The 19703-nt window shown below is 45.3% G+C and overlaps 1 protein-coding gene and 1 pseudogene across 2 annotated transcripts; both read right to left on the bottom strand.

Moving 5' to 3' along the window:
- Positions 1–280: 280 nt before the first annotated feature.
- LOC135541947 (myosin light polypeptide 6) lies at positions 281–11035 on the bottom strand. Of its 2 annotated transcripts, XM_064968466.1 has the most exons (7): positions 10948–11035; positions 10668–10695; positions 9117–9260; positions 3178–3351; positions 2438–2515; positions 2085–2120; positions 281–757 (listed from the first exon to the last, which is right to left on the bottom strand). In XM_064968466.1, the coding sequence occupies exons 1-6, from the start codon at positions 10948–10950 to the stop codon at positions 2092–2094; spliced, it is 456 nt and encodes a 151-aa protein (XP_064824538.1). In that variant the 5' UTR covers positions 10951–11035; the 3' UTR covers positions 281–757; positions 2085–2091. The 2 variants fall into 2 exon arrangements, with proteins under 2 accessions (XP_064824538.1, XP_064824537.1); XM_064968465.1 differs by lacking the exon at positions 2085–2120 and having other exon boundaries at positions 10948–11033.
- Positions 11036–11638: 603 nt separating this feature from the next.
- Positions 11639–16238, bottom strand: LOC135541572 (elongation factor Ts, mitochondrial-like; annotated as a pseudogene).
- Positions 16239–19703: the final 3465 nt, after the last annotated feature.

Here is a 19703-nt window from a genome sequence, read left to right as displayed (position 1 = left end):
TAGAAGTTTTGATAACTTCAGGGAACAATGGATATACCACTTCCTAGGTTCCATGGTGTCACCTCAAAACACATGCATTCTAATAGCCAGAATGGTCCTGGACATGTAGCCAGAATGTCTAAGTATCTGGACCATCCCAGACATAACCAGAATGGCTTAAAATGGTCTAGTAAGTGAAGTATCCATTTTTATATTACTGTAATGAAATTCCAGACATCTGTTAAACTAAATGCTGGTTCTTCATAACACCTCCACCATTGTGTTAAAAAGATAAACACCATTTGTTTTCAGAAACTGGGGATTTTTATTAAATATAACATATACATGACAGTAAATCTACCATTGGCCCGGTAAAATCCACATTACAGCTGGTCTCAGCCAATGAGCATGCATCTCCTCTGTATAAAAAACACAGCTATTGGGCGACAGGGCTGACACGGGTTGAGTGACGGAGTGGGAGATGGGAACGTATGGAATAATGAAGGGAATGTTATTGCCGATTCTGTCAACGAGCCAGGCATGATAGCATGCACCTCTGTGGCTTGATGATATTTTGAAGTGAAATGGAAAAAAAGGGGCTCTTCAACTCAAGACACAGAAAAGGCACTTCCGAAAGAAAATATCACAAAATGAGGGCAAACAAGATTTGGATGGGGGTGAGACAGACATTACATATAATAGAAAAAAACATTTGGGAATAAAATTAACCGGTTGTGTTCTTGAAATCTTCAACCACTCATCACCATCCGGACGAGTTCTGAGGGGAAAAAAACAAAACAAACATCAGCAGCATGCTTAGTCTGCGGTGTGAAGAAAAGCCTAGAGCAAACTCCACCTCCAGCCAGCAGTGCTCTCCCTATCAACTATAGATTTAGAGGGCCGTATTGTCAATAGGAATTTATACTGACTCATTACTGTGACTCTTGGTTCGAGATGGATTGGCTTGCGTAGCCTAGAATCAATTATGGGGGGTATATTCCATCCAAAATATACATTGACAAACAGACATCACATTGAGACAAATTCAATTCATCAGAGAGATAAGTCCACTTAGTGACTTGCTCCCACATGGTTCTCTAGGTGTTTATCCCCAACATGAGACAGCTTTCTGCTGGAACTGCAGCCTGATCCAGACTCCACATGTCAGTCAGAAGAGAATCTGCATTAAAAAGAGGAGAACATTAGAGGCAGGAGCAAGGGATGAGAGGGGGAAACCAGAGCAACTCAGAAGATCCATCTCCTAGCGAGCCAGAACAGCCAAGGGTTTGCTCAGCCAGGCCTCAGAACCTGGAATGTGTTAGGATTAGCAACCACCCCCTCTTTATTTGGGCTGTTCTAACAGAGGAAAAAGGAGGAGCGAGGGATCTGTCAGAAAGGGGGGGAAGAAATGTCACCAGCCAAGGAAATGCAATTCGCTATTAGTAGGAAGTGACTATAGTAAAGACGACAATAGTTGAACCCTTAAAGCTTTATTTTACAGCACTTCACTTGTGTTTACACCCCCAAATGCATTCAGAGTTGAGTTACACCCCCCCCCAATCAGTGCCCTGCCCTCATCAGGTTGGAGAGTCAGTGTCCATGGGGATCACTCAGGAGCCACATGCAGAGAGGCTACATGCAGACTACAGCCAGACGAGGGGGAAGGGCAGGAGAGGGAGAAGTGCTCTGCAGGAGAGAAAGTTAAATAAAAGAACAGATCAAACCATAAATTCAAACCAGACTCCACCACAGGAATCCAGGAGCCTCTGACAACACCATCACAGCAGAGAGATGTCCTACTCTACATACGCCATTAGTATCAGACTTTACTACGCATCTCTTCAATAGGACACCATCTTTTGAATTAGTGTGTTTGAGCAAGAACCCCACACTCAACCAGAAACAAGAGTAACCTGCTTGTTAACTACTTGCTTAAATATGTATCTGTGGTATCAGTAGCTAGGAGTAGGAGCATTCTGTGCAGTGATGGTTAAAGAGAGGGCCCCCCTCACCGCTACACACATCTCCCAGTGCAGGTGAGAGCCCACTGCTGGGGTAGGTGCTGACCGAGGGGGGGGGGGGGGCTTTTGGGGGTCTGCTCGTACCCGCTGTTCAGCCAGACATGATGTGGCGGACAAAGACTGTGGGAGAGGAACAGGGAGGTCAGTGAAGGGGGGAACCCCACACTCATCTGAAATCAAATGCGCACAACCTCCACCCTGTCAGACACAATCCTTATTAATAACCACAAAAATCACAGGAATTTGTGTTTACATGATACATACCATTCAAGACAATTGCCGTTTTATTTTGTTACAATTCACATCTTATCCACATGATTCTTCCATTATTCCAACACTGAAATGGTCAATCCTAAAGCATTGTGATATATTCTACTGTACAAGTCCAGTGTTCTCCCTTTACACCCGTATACATCCAGTTCACCACACTGCTTTACCTTCGTAATTGATGCAGCCGTTGGCGTCTTCGTGTCCCGCTAAGAGAGTCTCCACCTCCTCTTCTGTCATTTTCTCACCTGCAACAAAAAATGAAACACTTACATTCTCATAACAGATATACACGACAGGAAGGGAATCCCATCTTTCCTATACCTAACACCGGTGCAATTCAAAAAAAAAGAAGCTAAACCCCACTACCAAGCAGACATTCCCAGAGGCATACTGATACAGTTAAGTGAGACAATCAAAACCATGTCTTATGTGCTGCTCAATCCTCTTACAAGACAGATGTTCCAGATGCAAATTAAGATGAATATGGATAAGGTAGGGCATTGAATCACTAGTTTAAGAGGTGATATCAGGAATGTAATCAGTTTAGTGACAATAAGGACCTTTGGTTCCCCAGTCAGGTGAGGTTGACAAGGAAAAGAGGTAAACTATCAGGACCATGTAGTTCAAGCTTTTCTCTTGGTCCAAATTAAAATTCAGGTAAAACCGTCAAGAGCAGAATGTCAATGATTTATGTCGCCGACATTGTCACAAGGCAGGTTTCAGTACTGTTTGTCTGAAATGTTAAGCTGAAGTAGAGCTCTCAAGCACAAGAAAGAAATTGTTGGCTAATATACTGTAATATTAACCATGGACTAATACAAGAAATAACAGTGACTGCAGTTGGATGAAAATTAACTCTTCATGAGGAGAGATGTAAACATATTCATCGGGGGTTGTGAGGCATTACCAAGTGTTGTGAGGACATGGCGCAGCTCAGCGCCCATCACTGTGCCATTGCCCTCCTTGTCGAAGACGCGCAGACCCTCCACAAAATCCTCAAAGGAGCCCTGGTCCTTGTTCTTAGCGATGGCTTGGAGCATGGGCAGGAACTGCTCAAAGTCTAGCATCTTGTGGTTCATTTCTGGGGAAGGACGAAAGCATTTTTAAACACTTAAAACACTTTGCTAGAAACTCACTAGCTGTTACTTTGCTCGAAGACAGAATAACATACTGAACAAAAATATAAAGTGCGACATACAATGAATGACTTAAGATTTTACTGAGTTAGAGTTAAGGAAATCTGTCAATTGAAATAAATTCATTAAATGTATGAATTTCACATGACTGGGAATACAGATATGTATCGTTGATCACGGATGCCTTAAAAAAAAAGGCATGGATCAGAAAGCCAGTCAGTAGCTGGTGTTGCCACCATTTGCCTCATGCAACATCTCCTTCGCATAGAGTTGATCAGGCTGCTGATTGTGGCCTGTGGTTGTCCCATTCTACTTCAATGGCTATGTGAATATGCTGGATATCATACACATTGATCCAGAGCATCCCAAACATGCTCAACCGTTGACATGTCTGGTAAGTATTCAGGCCATGGAACTGGGAAATGTTCAGCTTCCAGGAATTGTGTACAGACCCTTGTGACATGGGGCCGAGATTTATCATGCTGAAACATGGTGATTGTCGTGCCATTCATCCACCACAACGCTACTCAGAATCTCTTCACGGTATCTGTGATTTCAAGTTGCCATCAATAATATGCAATTGTGTTCGTTGTCAGTAGCTTATGATTGCCCATACCATAACCCCACCATGGGGCACTGTTCACAACGTTGATATCAGTAAACCGCACGCCCATGCAACACCATACATGTGGTCTGAGGGTGAGAGAACGGTTTGATTTACTGCCAAAATCTGTCAGACAAAGAAAAAAATCAATTCTCTGGTGGACAATCGTGCAGGCAGAATGCTAATCACACTCAACTTGAAACTTCCATGACATCTCACTGTGACAAAACTGCACATTTTAGAGTGGCCTTTTGTCCCCAGCACAAGGTGCACCTGTGTAATGAGTGTCCTGTTTAAACAGCTTCTTGATCATCCATCCAGCTGACAGGTGTGGCATATCTTGGCAAAAGAAAAACTCAAACAGATGTTGTGCACACATTTGTTTACATGAGAAATAAGCTGTTTGTGCATTTGGAACATTTTATTTCAGCTCATGAAACCAACATTTTTTGTTCAGTGTATACAAAATAACCGCATCTGCTCCATTTAAAACTAGACCTGCATACTGAGTGTAAACGCAACATGGCATGAAATGTATTTACTCCCAAGAGCCAAATAAAAAATAAATCAGTTTAATTAAGCTAGAGATATATTTTTGTTGTTGCAAGTCAATTCATGTCGCACTCCTGCATCTGCAGTGAAAGGTGGCAGAGCTAGAGCGGTGTTAGTCAGACCATGAGACATCCCGAAAATCAGTCTTTGTGAACATCTGACCGGTTTGGCCTACAAACTATTATGACCACTATTGAAAGAAGAGACTCAAACATGGTTTTCCTCTATGGCACCCATAAGTGTCACAGGATTCCAACAAAGGAAAGCAGTACAGGTTTAGAAAAACAAAGGTAGTTGTGCCTATGTAAGAAAAATATATACACACACCGAACACCTTATTTTTTTACATTGTCAAATGATAGTGAAGACATCAAAACTATGAAACATATGGAGTCACGTAGTAACCCAAAATGGTCGTCACCAAATCAAAATATATTTTAGATGCTTCAATGTAGCCACCCTTTGCCTTGATGATAGCATTGCACTCTTGGCATTCTCTCAACCAGCTGAAGTTGTCACTTGGAATGCTTTTTCAACAGTCTAGGAGTTCCCACATATGCTGATCACTTGTTAGCTGCTTTCCTTCACGCAGCAGTCCAACTCATCACAATTGGGTTGAGGCCAGGTGATTGTGGAAGCCAGGTCATCTGATGCAGCACTCCATCACCCCCCTTTGTCAAATAGCCCTTACACAGCCTCAAGGTGTGTTTTGGGTCATTGTCCTGTTGAAAACTAATTATAGTGGGACGAAGTGCAAATCAGATGGGATGGCGTATCAATGCAGAATGCTGTGGTAGCCATGCTGGTTAAGCATGCCTTGAATTCTAAATAAATCAGACAGCAATTCCCAGCAAAGCACCCCCACACCACCTCCATGCTTCACGATGGGAACCACACATGCCGAGATCATCCGTTCACCTACTCTGCGTCTCAAAGACAGTTGCAACCAAATATCTCAAAATTGAAATCAGACCAAAAGGACAGATTTCCAGAGATCTAATGTCCATTGCTTGTGTTTCTTGGCCCAAGCAAGTCTCTAATTATTGGTGTCCTTTAGTAGTGCTTTCTCTGCAGCCATTCGACCACAGAGGCCCGATTCACGCAGTCTCCTCAGAACAGTTGATGTTGAGGTGTATGTTACTGGACTCTGTAGCATTTATTTGGGCTGCAATTTGTGAGGCTGGTAAATCTAACGAACTGCAGCAGAGGCAACTCTGGGTTTCCATTCCTGTGGCTGTCCTCATGAGCCAGTTTCATCATAGCGCATGATGGTTTTTGCAACTGCACTTGAAGAAACTTTCAAAGTTCTTGACATTATCTGGATTGACTGACCTCCATCTCTTAAATTAAAAATGGACTGTAGTTTCTCTGCTTACTTGAGCTGTTCTTGCCCTATGGACTTGGTCTTTTACCAAATAAGGCTCTCTTCTGTATACCCCCCTACCTTGTCACAACACAACTGATTGGCTCAAACACATTAAAGAAATTCCACAAATTAAGGCAGACCTGTTAATTAAATGCATTCCAGGTGACCTCAAAGCTGGTTGAGAGAATGCCAAGCTATTTTAAAAGTCAAATATACTTTGATTTGTTTAACACTTTTTTGGTTACTACTTGATTCCATACGTGTTATTTCATATTTGATGTATTTACTACACTGCTCAAAAAAATAAAGGGAACACTTAAACACAATGTAACTCCAAGTCAATCACACTTCTGTGAAACTGTCCACATAGGAAGCAACACTGATTGACAATACATTTCACATGCTGTTGTGCAAATGGAATAAACAGGAGGAAATTATAGGCAATTAGCAATACACCCCCAATAAAGGAGTGGTTCTGCAGGTGGTGACCACAGACCACTTCAAAGTTACTATGCTTCCTGGCTGATGTTTGTCACTTTTGAATGCTGGCGGTGCTTTCACTCTAGTGGTAGCATGAGACGGAGTCTACAACCCACACAAGTGGCTCAGGTAGTGCAGCTCATCAATGCGAGCTGTGGCAAGAAGGTTTGCTGTGTGTCAGCGTAGTGTCCAGAGCATGGAGGCTCTACCAGGAGACAGGCCAGTACATCAGGAGACGTGGAGGAGGCGGTAGGAGGGCAACAATCCAGCAGCAGGACCACTACCTCCGCCTTTGTGCAAGGAGGAGCAGGAGGAGCACTGCAAAAAGACCTCCAGCAGGCCACAAATGTGCATGTGTCTGCTCAAACGGTCAGAAACAGACTCCATGAGGGGGGTATGAGGGCCAGACGTCCACAGGTGGGGGTTGTGCTTACAGCCCAACAACGTGCAGGACGTTTGGCATTTGCCAGAGAACCCCAAGATTGGCGAATTCGCCACTGGTGCCCTGTGCTCGTCACAGATGAAAGCAGGTTCACACTGAGTACATGTGACAGACGTGACAGTCTGGAGACGCTGTGGAGAACGTTCTGCTGCCTGCAACAGCCTCCAGCATGATCGGTTTGGCAGTAGGTCAGTCATGGTGTGGGGTGGCATTTCTTTGGGGGCCGCACAGCCCTCCATGTACTCACCAGAGGTAGCCTGGCTGCCATTCAGTATCGAGATGAGATCCTCAGACCCCTTGTGAGACCATATGCTGGTGCGGTTGACCCTGGGTTCCTCCAAATGCAAGACAATGCTAGACTTCATGTGGCTGGAGTGTGTCAGCAGTTCCTGCAAGAGGAAGGCATTGATGCTAGGGACTGGCCCGCCCGTTCCCCAGACCTGAAACCAATTGAGCACATCTGGGACATCATGTCCTACTCCATCCACCAACGCCACGTTGCACCACAGACTGTCCAGGAGTTGGCGGATGCTTTAGTCCAGGTCTGGAAGATCCCTCAGGAGACTAGCCGCCACCAACAGGAGCATGCCCAGGCATTGTAGCGAGGTCATACAGGCACGTGGAGGCCAGACACTACTGAGCCTCATTTTGTCTTGTTTTAAAGGACATTACATCAAAGTTGGATCAGCCTGTAGTGTAGTTTTCAACTTTTTTGAGTGAGACTCCAAATCCAGACCTCCATGGGTTGATGAATTTGATTTCCATTGATAATTTGTGTGATTTTGTCAGCACATTCAACTATGTAAAGAAAAAAACTATTTAATAAGAATTTCATTCATTGAGATCTAGGATGTGTTATTTTAGTGTTCCCTTTATTTTTTTGAGCAGTGTATAATTCTAGAATGTAGTAAAAATAAAGAAAAACCCTGGTATGAGTAGGTGTCCAAACACTTCACTGGCATTGTATGTATTTTTATTTCTTTGGGGATACCTAAAGGGGTCCTGAAATACAAAAATCTAAATGATTCATAGTATGACCATCTTAACACAATTCCATACGTCAACTTAGCAGCAGTCCCCCCCCCCCCCCCCCCCGTCATAGAAGATGTAAACCAAAAGAGATATGATATGCATTCCTAAATACATAAAATACTGCCCAGTATGTGTAGCCTTACAAATTCAAAGTACGTGCTGCTCTTACACATTTAGCAAAAAATAGAACATTTACAAATCTTATCAATTCCAAGAAGAATGCTTGTGTTTCTCTTTAAGTTGATTATCAGCTTTACATTATCAGATCTTGTTGACATGAGCTGCGTATCTGAGATGCATGTGTTCTGTTTAACACATGTAAGAACAAAACAGGGATTGTTTGGAGAGTGAACCCTGTGCAAGAAGAACAATTTCCCTAATAATCCTGTTTACATAGACACATCTGAAATCAGACCTGATGGCAATAAATATTCAGAAAACCAGCAATCAAAATAAACATTCTATAACAGTGAACATATTTGATTTTGAGTTCAGACATAAAATGCAGTTGTTTACGAACCCATTTCACTTGCGCTAAAGAGGGAGACTCGGTCGGCTGGTGCGAGCAAATGGAGGAAATACACCGCTGAAACACCGATTAAGGTGTTTGTTTACATGTCCTAATCAATTTGAAAGATTGTTCAGAAAAACAGGTGTTTTGATCAGCATATGCTTACTTTGATTTTGATCTTATGCCAAATAAGATATGCAGAGTAAAGTATTTATGACTATTGCATAATCTGCCTTAGGGCTATAATCAGTTTAATATCAATAGTGCACATGAAAACATTCAATGCCTCTGTTCCTTGACTGATAAGGGACAGGCAACACAAGCACAACAGAAACAGTTTCACTAGTAACATCCTCTTGAAAGGTTAGGACAATGCCTCTGTGGTACTTCACAATTGCAGATTATAAACAAAATTCACTCCATAGGACAGTTGTTATACCCAGAAGACCATCGTTTCAGTTATATCCTTGGATGCTTAATCACAGTTGACACCTTACAAATAACTCAAACTGATTTGGTGAGGTTGACAGCAAACAGGCCCAAAATTACCAACCCTAAGCGTTGAAAGATATGCCTAAATCAAACGGAACACAATAAAGCTACTCTATGCCTGAATAAAATCGTATTCATTTGTTTACTGAAGCATGTAGTACTTCTATAGATTTGAGCCAGCCAATGGATACTAATGTCAATGTTCAGTAAACATCTAGAAGCATGGCTGACCTTCTGACTTGGGGTTGCCCAGGACCTTGAGGACCTCAGCGTTGACAGGGTTCTGGCCAAGGGCCCGCATGACATCACCACACTGGCTGTAACTGATCTTCCCATCGCCTGTCCTGTCAAACAGCAGGAAGGCCTCCTTGAACTCTGACAGACAGGGAGAAGGGTGAAAACAGCAGAGTTGGATTTAGAGTGTGAGGGGGGCTGTAAATGTAGAAACAGGTTGAAAATGGGAAAAAAGTCTGAATAATTTCTTAAAGAGTTATTACATAAGCTATTCAATTTGTTATCTACAGTAAATGCGGTGGCCTCTAATGGAACGCTTTCTGACATCTGGGTAATTTCCACGGGCCTTTGTTATGGTGCTTGCCTCCCATCGCTGGTATGCGGCGCATTCCGAGACCGCCCGTCTAAAACTACACAGCAGCCACTCATTTATCCATATATGGCATTGACAGCAAACCCTGGCCGAGTAATCTTTCAACCAGTCAAACGAGCAAATTAAATCGACCGTAGAACAAAACTCAAAACAGCCCATTGAGCAAGGGGAAAAGCCACATGCGATAGGTGAGTACAGTAACGACATATCGGTACATATATCATTGCTAAATGGATACATTATGCTTAGCAAACTTTATTTCAAAGTGTATGTCTGAGGTTTAGTTGGGCCACGCCTTCAACACGTAGAACTCAAAAAGTGGTTGAGTCATTTCCCTTTGCCATCTATACAATGTATGAGTCAGCGGTGTCGGGCTGAGAACAAAATTACAATAGTGTCTTGACTGCCTCTATTATATATAGACATATTTTAAACAGTTCTGGCACACGTAGCTAGCTGAACTAGGCGAAATCACAACAAACGGAACAGATTAATACCAAAATTGGTGTTGAAAACGACAAAATGTTTCATCCAAGTATCTAGGCTTTTAAACACTAATAGCTAACTATGCCATGTTGAAATATGGCCCTTTCATTTCTGCATGCATGATGTATTTATTTATTTTTAAATCAGAACGCAGTGCAAAATTAGTTGGGCATCCATTCAACACAAAACCTTAATTTGTTTAGACAATTCAATCAGACCCGCTGTGGGGATCAAACAAGGGGATTAACCACATATGGGATTGACTGAGCCGATAGACACCCGTGAATCAATATTTTAGTAAATGTTCCACTATTCGTTGCTGGTTGTTTGTCTGACAATTCCACCATTCATGCATGGTACGAAAACGTATGCACGCACAACTGTTAGTCACTCTGCATAAGAGCGTCTGCTGTGCTAATTGTCAAAAATGTAAACGTTTCCCAAGATGGTTAGCCCACACAAAACCTGGACCATCAACAAACTCACCATAGGCTCCAGTTTTAAATCAACTTGTCAGTAGGGAAACTGCTTCTCACAACAAGACAAACATGAGGACAGGAGAGAAGAAATACAGCTATTCCACATTCAAAGAATGACGACAGTGAAGCAAGGGATAGTCTAGTAGCTAACAATTTAGCTAGGTAGCTAACTGGCTAGCCTTCAAATAGCTTTACTGTCACAACACTCACCGATGATCTGGTCTTCTGAGAAGTCAGACTGGTAGAGAAGCACGGCAAAGATGAAAACAGAGAACACATCCTTTAATATGATTATCGAAGATGAGGAAAACAAGTAACGTTAGCCAGCAAACATTGCCCAGCCATGTTTTGAAAATCCAGCAATGCAATGTATTCGTTGGATCAGTTTACTGGCTTAGTCTACACGAATTTAAAATGACATTTGGCTAGGCTAACATTCTACACTTTATATACAAATATCTTTCAAACAGAAAAGAGTAAAGGCATTTACCATTTCTGGGCTTGGTTGGAGTCCCGTCTGCGGTCGGAGGTCAGGCGAATGTGAACCGACAGGGGCGAACGTTGACAAGAAAAACTATGCTCGTGACGTCATCATTCTTAATTAATGCACTGCACAGGCCAAACACATCTCGCAGGCGTTGGCTCTTCGAATTATTTACCTCCATTCAGGAAGATAAGCGCAAAAAACGGTCCTAACATTAATTTATTGGAATCTTGACCATTCTTTAAAAGCGAATAAATGAATATCGGTGTATGTATGCTGTGCTGGGGGAAAAACATAAATAGTTTTTCCCAATTCCATTGAAGCTTTCATGTGGACGATTGTTATGAGCCATATGTATTCCTGTACAAGTACGCCATCGTGTGGTATGAAAATGCAAACTGTAGCTAGAATCATGATCTTATGAGAAATTAGTGAGATAAGATCGTCATAAATGTACAGCAGACATGGTAATGAGCTTCAAATATATTTATTGCTGGGGGGATAAGGTGTTCCTAATGTTTGGTATATTCAGTGTATATTAGGCTTCACATACAGCCTTAAAACATGAGACACTGAAATTGCTTGAGTGCATTTGCATGACACCGACTGAGCGTCTGCACTGTGACCTAATTCAGAAACAAAAAAAGGCAGATAACAAAACATGTAAGGTCTTTGAGATGCTCTCCTATCCCTTTCACTATGCCCCATCACTGCCCGCCTGCCAACACTGAACGCAAACAAAGTCCACAACTCGAGCCCCCTGCTCTGTCAGGTACTGGGCAACTGTCCTACTGGGGTCAGGGAGGAAGGATTACGCCAACAGGCGTGTCTCCGTGTCCCGACAGGGCAGGTCATCCATGCTGCCCAGGGATATGGGGGCCTCTCCCACAACAGGATGCCTCAGCTTCCTCCCAGTGTGTCCTGCGCCCGTCCTTGCCCCCCCGGAACACCACGAGGGTGCCGTATCGCCCATGGCCATGTCAGACTGGCCTGCCACGCCACTGTGGATGTAGTAGCTGATGTGCAGCCCACTGTCACCGCCCGCTTCACTGACATGTCTCACCCAGACAACCTGACAGGGGACGGGGCAGGAAATGACAGGAAACCACAACTTCACTAACAGAGCAGTCTTCCATTTCCAAACACTTTCAATCAAGAAATAATGCTGGAGATAGAGGCTCTCAAAGTTCAAATCAAGTAAACCCTTTTTGATACATTTAAAATCATATTTGAATAATGTTTGGGCTACTTTTATTAGTCACTCCCCTACGGTAAGAGCTCGCTGATCAGCCAGAGAAGCACCTTCACCCAAGTTCAGTTTAGAGAGGTCTTCTGCTGCCAGGAGACACTGGACAAACAAAGATAAAATTGCATTTACATATTCAGACAGGCATATTCGGGTGATGTGGCTACTGAGTGGGGGTGGTGTGGTGATGTGGCTACTGAGTGGGGGTGGTGTGGTGATGTGGCTACTGAGTGGGGGTGGTGTGGTGATGTGGCTACTGAGTGGGGGTGGTGTGGTGATGTGGCTACTGAGTGGGGGTGGTGTGGTGATGTGGCTACTGAGTGGGGGTGGTGTGGTGATGTGGCTACTGAGTGGGGGTGGTGTGGTGATGTGGCTACTGAGTGGGGGTGGTGTGGTGATGTGGCTACTGAGTGGGGGTGGTGTGGTGATGTGGCTACTGAGTGGGGGTGGTGTGGTGATGTGGCTACTGAGTGGGGGTGGTGTGGTGATGTGGCTACTGAGTGGGGGTGGTGTGGGGATGTGGCTACTGAGTGGGGGTGGTGTGGTGATGTGGCTACTGAGTGGGGGTGGTGTGGTGATGTGTTATACCTTCACGTATCCAGTGTGACTCTGGTTTTTACTGCGGTGGTGAGCCATGGTGGCAAACGCCACATCCTTCACCAGCTGCTGGAACCTCTCATTTACGGGCAACAAAGTCTGTTTCACAGTTCACCTACAGCACACACAGACATGGAGGACATTGAGATACAGCTACATCTGATCACAGTGGAACTACTACTATATTTAAGTTTACACAAAAGCCTTTATCAAACTAAACAAAGTAAGATGACTGTCAAACTTCATAATAGTCAACTTAAATATTGCTTGCAGACAGCATTGAGGAGGATGAGTGATAGGATCTCATTGAGTGAATGAGATCTGCTTACCTCCACCAAGCAGTTTTGTCTCCTACAAACAGACTGATCAGCCCCTCCATGGCCCTCCTCCCCTCCTTTTGGGCCTCCTCATGTAACCATCTCTATGCCTTTGTTGGAGAAAAAGGGGGCATTACACATACACACTATCCTAAATATACATTACATTTAAGTCAGGGGTTACCCAATCCTGGTCCAGGAGGCATGCAGTATGTGCAGGCCCTGCAGGGCAGGCTTTTGTTCCAGCCTAGCACTAAATCATAACATACGATTAACAACATTTTTCGTTACTGTTGGACTGGAACAAAATCTTGCACATTCACCACCTCTCCAAGACAAAGTTTGGACATCCATCACTGCCATGCTTAGCCAGGGAGACTGTAGTCAGAAGACATGTTTACCTGTGTGATGTCATTATCACATTTTCCAATGATTTCTTGCAGTTAATAAACAGTGCTTGTGCGTAGTTTCATAAGGAGAGCTTTCTCTGCAGCATGAAGTGGACATCCTGTGTGTAAAGACTGCACCTGCTGCAAATCAAAGCTCAACATTTCTCCTTATGAAAGACGGAATGTTATTGAACCACGCCGGGTACTACAACGAGGGTTACATATGTAACCACGGTTATGTGAGCTATATGGACCACACCAATATATTGGTATCACTCCGCGATGGAGGGATACATCCGAGGTGAGAATTTACAGATTTAGTCCCGTGTACACCTGTGTCACGGCTGGGATCCGCCCCTATATATATATACACTGTAGACCCCATGGCCGCGACACACGTTCTCTAGATAATTTGAGGCGCCTCTAGCACCGTAGAGGATTGGAGTGATCCATATAGCACACATAACCATGGTTACAAATGTAACCTTCGTTATGTTTCACTATATTGGACCACTAATATATTGGTATAGTGGGGCAACAAAGTATTTAGTCAGCCACCAATTGTGCAAGTTCTCCCACTTAAAAAGATGAGAGAGGCCTGTAATTTTCATCATAGGTACACTTCAACTATGACAGACAAAATGAGAAAAACAAATTAAAAAATCACATTGTAGGATTTTCTATGAATTTATTTGCAAATTATGGTGGAAAATAAGTATTTGGTCAATAACAAAAGTTTATCTTAATACTTTGTTATATACCCTTTGTTGGCAATGACAGAGGTCAAACGTTTTCTGTAAATCTTCACAAGGTTTTCACACACTGTTGCTGGTATTTTGGCCCATTCCTCCATGCAGATCTCCTCTAGAGCAGTGATGTTTTGTGGCTGTTGCTGGGCAACACGGACTTTCAACTCCCTTCAAAGATTTTCTATGGGGTTGAGATCTGGAGACTGGCTAGGCCACTCCAGGACCTTGAAATGCTTCTTACGAAGCCACTCCTTCGTTGCCCGGGCGGTGTGTTTGGGATCATTGTCATGCTGAAAGACCCAGCCACGTTTCATCTTCAATGCCCTTGCTGATTGAAGGAGGTTTTCACTCAAAATCTCACGATACATGGCCCCATTCATTCTTTCCTTTACACGGATCAGTCGTCCTGGTACCTTTGCAGAAAATCAGCCCCAAAGCATGATGTTTCCACCCCCATGCTTCACAGTAGGTATGGTGTTCTTTGGATTCTTTGTCCTCCAAACACGACGAGTTGAGTTTTTACCAAAAAGTTCTATTTTGGTTTCATCTGACCATATGACATTCTCCCAATCTTCTTCTGGATCCTCCAAATGCTCTTCAGCAAACTTCAGACGGGCCTGGACATGTACTGGCTTAAGCAGGGGGACACGTCTGGCACTGCAGGATTTGAGGCCCTGGCTGTGTAGTGTGTTACTGATGGTAGGCTTTGGTCCCAGCTCTCTGCAGGTCATTCACTAGGTCCCCCCGTGTGGTTCTGGGATTTTTGCTCACCGTTCTTGTGATCATTTTGGGGGTGGTATCTGACCTGACCTGCCCACGCCTGCTGGGCTTGCTGACGATGGCCTCATTGCTGATTCCCCTGGGCCTGCACCATCTCCGGCCTCTTCAACAGTTGTTCAACTCCCACCGCCCGCACCCGAAGCACCACCGTCACCGCCAGGTGCGGGTAACCGCTCAGGGCATTGTTGAGGTGGCGATGTCGCTTCTTTCTCTCAGGTGGGGTGGAGAAGCTGTTGGTGTGACCAAGGGCAGGTCAGCCAGCAGCTGTTGGCTAGCCCCTTGGAGCAGCAGGCACATCACTACACTAGAGCTCTGAGCTGTACTTCTGGCCCTGCGGTCTTTCACCAGGGAAGACATGTCCTGGTGAGAACGGACAACACCACAGGGTGGACTGAGGTCCCACCGACTCCATCTTATGACATGGGAGCTCCTTCTCTGTGCTCAGGGATGTCTAGCGTCTCTAAGCGCAACACACGTTCCTGGCATCCTGAATGTGGCAGCGGATATGCTGTCGAGGGAGGGCCCGCCACCTTTGGACTAGAGCCTACATCCCCAGGTGGTGCCGCAGTTAAGTAGGGAGCAGGCAGACATGTTTGCCTCCCTGGACAATGCACACTGCCCCCAGTGGTACTCCATGTCGGAGCCACCAGGGCCTCTGGGCTTGGATGCTCTGGCTCACGATTGCTGACTCAGGCCGGGGAACTCTGTGGCATCCGAGACCGCAACGCCTCAGTCTATGGGCTTGGCCGCTGAACGGCACCAATGGTCCATGTTAGGACTACAGGAGAGTGTAATGACCACCATGCAGAGCGCAAAGGCACCGGCTGCAACCACAGCATACCAGTTGCGCTAGCGGTTGTTCTGCTCTTGGTGCACTGGTATTGAGGTTGTGCCCGAGTCATGTGGGGTGCAGTATGTCCTCCAATACATGCAGTCTCGCATGGATGAGACCTTTGCAGCCTCTACACAGAGGGTATTTGGCCGCTATATCTGCCTGCCATGTGGGGTGGTTGGATAGGCCAATGGGGCGCCATCCCTTGGTCTCCAGGTTTATGAAGGGGGTTCGTCGCCTGTGTCCAGCTAGGACCCGCTCAATGGAGAGCTGGGATCTGGATGTGGTCTTGGCAGCTTTGGAAAAGCAGCCTTTCGAACTGTTGGAGTCTGCCTCCTGGAAACACCTCTCTATGAAGGTGGCTTTCTTGGGAGCGAATACTTCCATGAAGAGGGTGGGTGAGCTCCATGCTCTGTCGGTAGGTTCCTAGTGCTACTGGATGGACCCCGGTGGGAGGAGTATATTTCTCTGCCACAACCCTTTATTCCTCCCAAAGGTTCTATCAGACAGGCATGAGTCCAGTTCCGTGCCAATGAAGGCCACCCTCTGGGTGGGTGTCAGATGACTCTTCTAGTCGTTTACAGGAATGCCCCGCCCGCCGATGTGGGTCAGGAGCATGTCTCTGTTTGACAGGACCTGGGCCCTGGTCGGGGCACAAATCAGCCAATCGTCCAGGTAATTGAGGATCAACAATCCTTGGGACGAGAGAGGTGCCAGGACAGTGTCCATGCACTTTGTGAAAGTGTGGGGTGCCAAGGAGAGGCCGAAGGGAAGAACCATGAATTCCTAAGCTGTCTCTTCGAATGCGAATTGGAGATACTGCCAATGTGCTGGGCGAACAGGAACATGGAAGTACACATCCCTCAGGTCCAGCATCACAAACCACTGGTCCCTGGACATGGCTTGCAACACGAGGCTGGGGACAGCATGTGGAACCTCAGTACCTTCAAATACCCATTGAGGTTGTGGAGGTCCAGAACTGGTTGTTACCCTCTTGTCTCTTTTTGGGACCACAAAATAAGTGTAGTAGAACCCACCTAGCTGTTCTGATGTCTCGATCCTGCAGATGGCACCGTTGTCCAGGAGTGAGGAGATCTCCAGCCTCAGGGTTTTCTTCAGGCCCCTGAAGGACGGGGGCCGGCACCAGAATTGGAGTCGTTCACCCTCGAGCACTGTGGACAACACCCAGGGGGACTCCACACCCTCCTCCCACTTTGCCCTTTGAGACCAGGTGAAGCTGTGTGTCAGGGAAGGGTGTGTCAGGGATCTTGCCGGGGCCTGCCTCTCCTCTGGTGCCCTGAGCGCCTTGGTCCCCCAGGCACATCCGTATGGAGGTGACAGTTGACAGGTTGTTGCCCCACAGCATGCTGTGCCCCTCCCCGCTGTCGTCTCCCCAGCTCTCCTGCAAGGCCTCGTGGAACTCAGCAGAGATGGGGACAGAAGAGTCATCACTGTTCACCAGTTTGATGTCCAGTGCAGTGGCTACCTGAGTGAGTAGGCTCCTCATAACCTCTCGAGCCACTGGGGACGATGAAGCCCCTCTGCCAGCTTCTGATGGCCTGTCAGCCTGGTAGCCCAGCTCACGGTGGTGAACAGTGCCAACATCGTCCCCCAGGAACAGCCTTTCACTGGCGAACAGGGAACAGCTATTGTCGCCATCGGAGCTATCAACCTCCTGATGCAGGGCATGAACCCTCCATTCAAGGTGGACCCAGCGGAGCCGACTCCTGCCCCCATCCAGGACTGGCAGCAGATGGGGTCTGCCTGCGGTGGCTCCGGCCACGCTGCCTGGAAGGGGTACTGGAACCAGTACAGGGACTAACAGGTCGCTGGCACACCACTCCTGAGGGAGGGAGCTCGTCCCCAGCCTGAGCCTGGCCGACTCACTCAAGCCAACAAGGCTACGGAGCAGGGGGTCCAACGCCCTGGCAGAGCTTATGTCGTGACCTGCTTGGAGGAATAGGAACCCGTTGAGAGATAAATTACCCAGTACTTCTGCAAAAACGGGGAAGACCCGTGTGGGAAAAGCAGGCAGACAAAAAAACAGCAACCGAGTAATGGATTTGATTTATTTGTTTTACGCCAACTGCAATATTACCTATCCAGTTTAATATCCAAGCAGTAAAAACAGCACCATATGATGGAGTAACTCCGTTAAAGAACTCCAGAGTTAATGTCTCAACGTAGTGTAAGCACACCACGATACTCTTACACTCTGCAGGGGAAAGAACAAGAAAGAAACCCTGCAGGGTAATTAGCAGAGAACCCATGCCTACGTCGCGGGGAGCAGCATGTTAAAGCAATTCACAACACACACATAGAACAAGCTAGTGGGCAAGTTGTGTAAATACAGTTTGTGGCAGCAAGAGCCACCCTACTAATGGATGCACACAGAGTCATTGTGTAACGCTAACGAAACACAAGCATGACAAACTATGGATGAAAGACATAGATCAACCATGCAGCAAGTGGAGCACTCAAGAGGAGGCCATGTGGCCAGCTGCTCCAGGCTGCAAGCAGCCAGTGAGTATACTTCCACACAAGATATTACACTTATCAGTGACTTACCAAGCGAACTTGAAAGTTTGTACCTCAAACCATACGGACTTCCGCCGAGAAAATGAAAGATAGCGTGCGGCCATGAGGTCTATATATATGGGCGGACACCAGCCATGACACAGGTGTACATGGGAGTAAATCTGTAAATCCTCACCTCGGATGTATCCCTCCGCCGCGGAGTGATACCAATATATTGGCGTGATACAACATAGTGAAATATAACTGAGCATGGCCAAACATACTGTTAGAAAACACATTTTTCGTTGAGCTGGAAAATGTCGCTATAGTTTTTGTTTAGCGCCATCTAATGTACTGGAATGCATATCACACTTAGCACACAGGGCAGCACTTCTTTGGGATACAATTTGATGGTACAAATCTGGTCTATTATTTTCTTTATTATATATATTTTTTTACTTGTACTATAGGTTTTTTATTTTGAGAGTTACTGTTTAACACATTGGTCTATACTGCTATGAGGTGCAAGTTGTTTACATACAGTGGGGCTCATTCTACACAGTGACAGGCCCCAACATCACAACATCAACCATTACATTGCATAGTATTTCCAAGGGCAAGATATGGCTGTGTCCCACTTACATTCACCCCTGTTGTAAGGCACGTGCTTTTGGAGCTGAATGCAGAAACAGTTTTCCACTACGACATTGCACAATGACAGCAGGTGTTCTGGATGTGCTACAGGCTGTACTGCAGAAACCATGGGAAGTGAACTACACCAGATGGCTGACGACCGAATATAACTGGCCCATTTCAGACTTGGAGTGGAAAGGTCCAGGAAAGGGAGTAGAACATTGTTTGCAGAAATATGTAGAAAGTGAGAGATCCACACAATATGTCAGTGTCTATGCATTATTATGCATAATGGACATAGTACCACATTTGAAATGGTTCAGACTTTTATATCATGATACAGTAATTCATTTATGAAGTTTATTAATATGCAATACGCATGAACGCAGACAAAAAATATGCCAGGTGTTTCTATAACACAACAGAATCTGATAAGATGCTATTTTAAAAAACAGACGTGTTCAACAGGTGTGAGTGTGTGAAATTTCTCTGTGCCTGTAGTATTCATTAACTCCGTCCCTCCTACAAGTTAATACAAGTCCACTCTATATTTATTTAGGAACGTTATAAACAACTCAGTTCTCCCATTCCCATGTCACCTCAGCATATTTGCACCATGTCAAACCTTTTGTATGGATGCATCACTAGCGTCCTTCCACATCAAACACTGAATAGGTCATAGCCATATGTTTTACAAAAAGC

This window comes from Oncorhynchus masou, chromosome 6 (assembly GCF_036934945.1).
Source record: "Oncorhynchus masou masou isolate Uvic2021 chromosome 6, UVic_Omas_1.1, whole genome shotgun sequence".
In the NCBI taxonomy this organism is placed as follows: domain Eukaryota; kingdom Metazoa; phylum Chordata; class Actinopteri; order Salmoniformes; family Salmonidae; genus Oncorhynchus; species Oncorhynchus masou.
The sequence above is the reverse complement of the archived record's forward strand: the minus strand, read 5'-3'. Positions and strand labels throughout refer to the sequence as shown.

Coding starts and splice junctions, on each gene's coding strand:
- LOC135541947 (XM_064968466.1), bottom strand. Junction 2,516..3,177: donor CCATGTCCTCACAACACTTG/GTAATGCCTCAC, acceptor TTTTTGTTGCAG/GTGAGAAAATGACAGAAGAG. Junction 2,121..2,437: donor CGGCTGCATCAATTACGAAG/GTAAAGCAGTGT, acceptor CCTCTCCCACAG/TCTTTGTCCGCCACATCATG.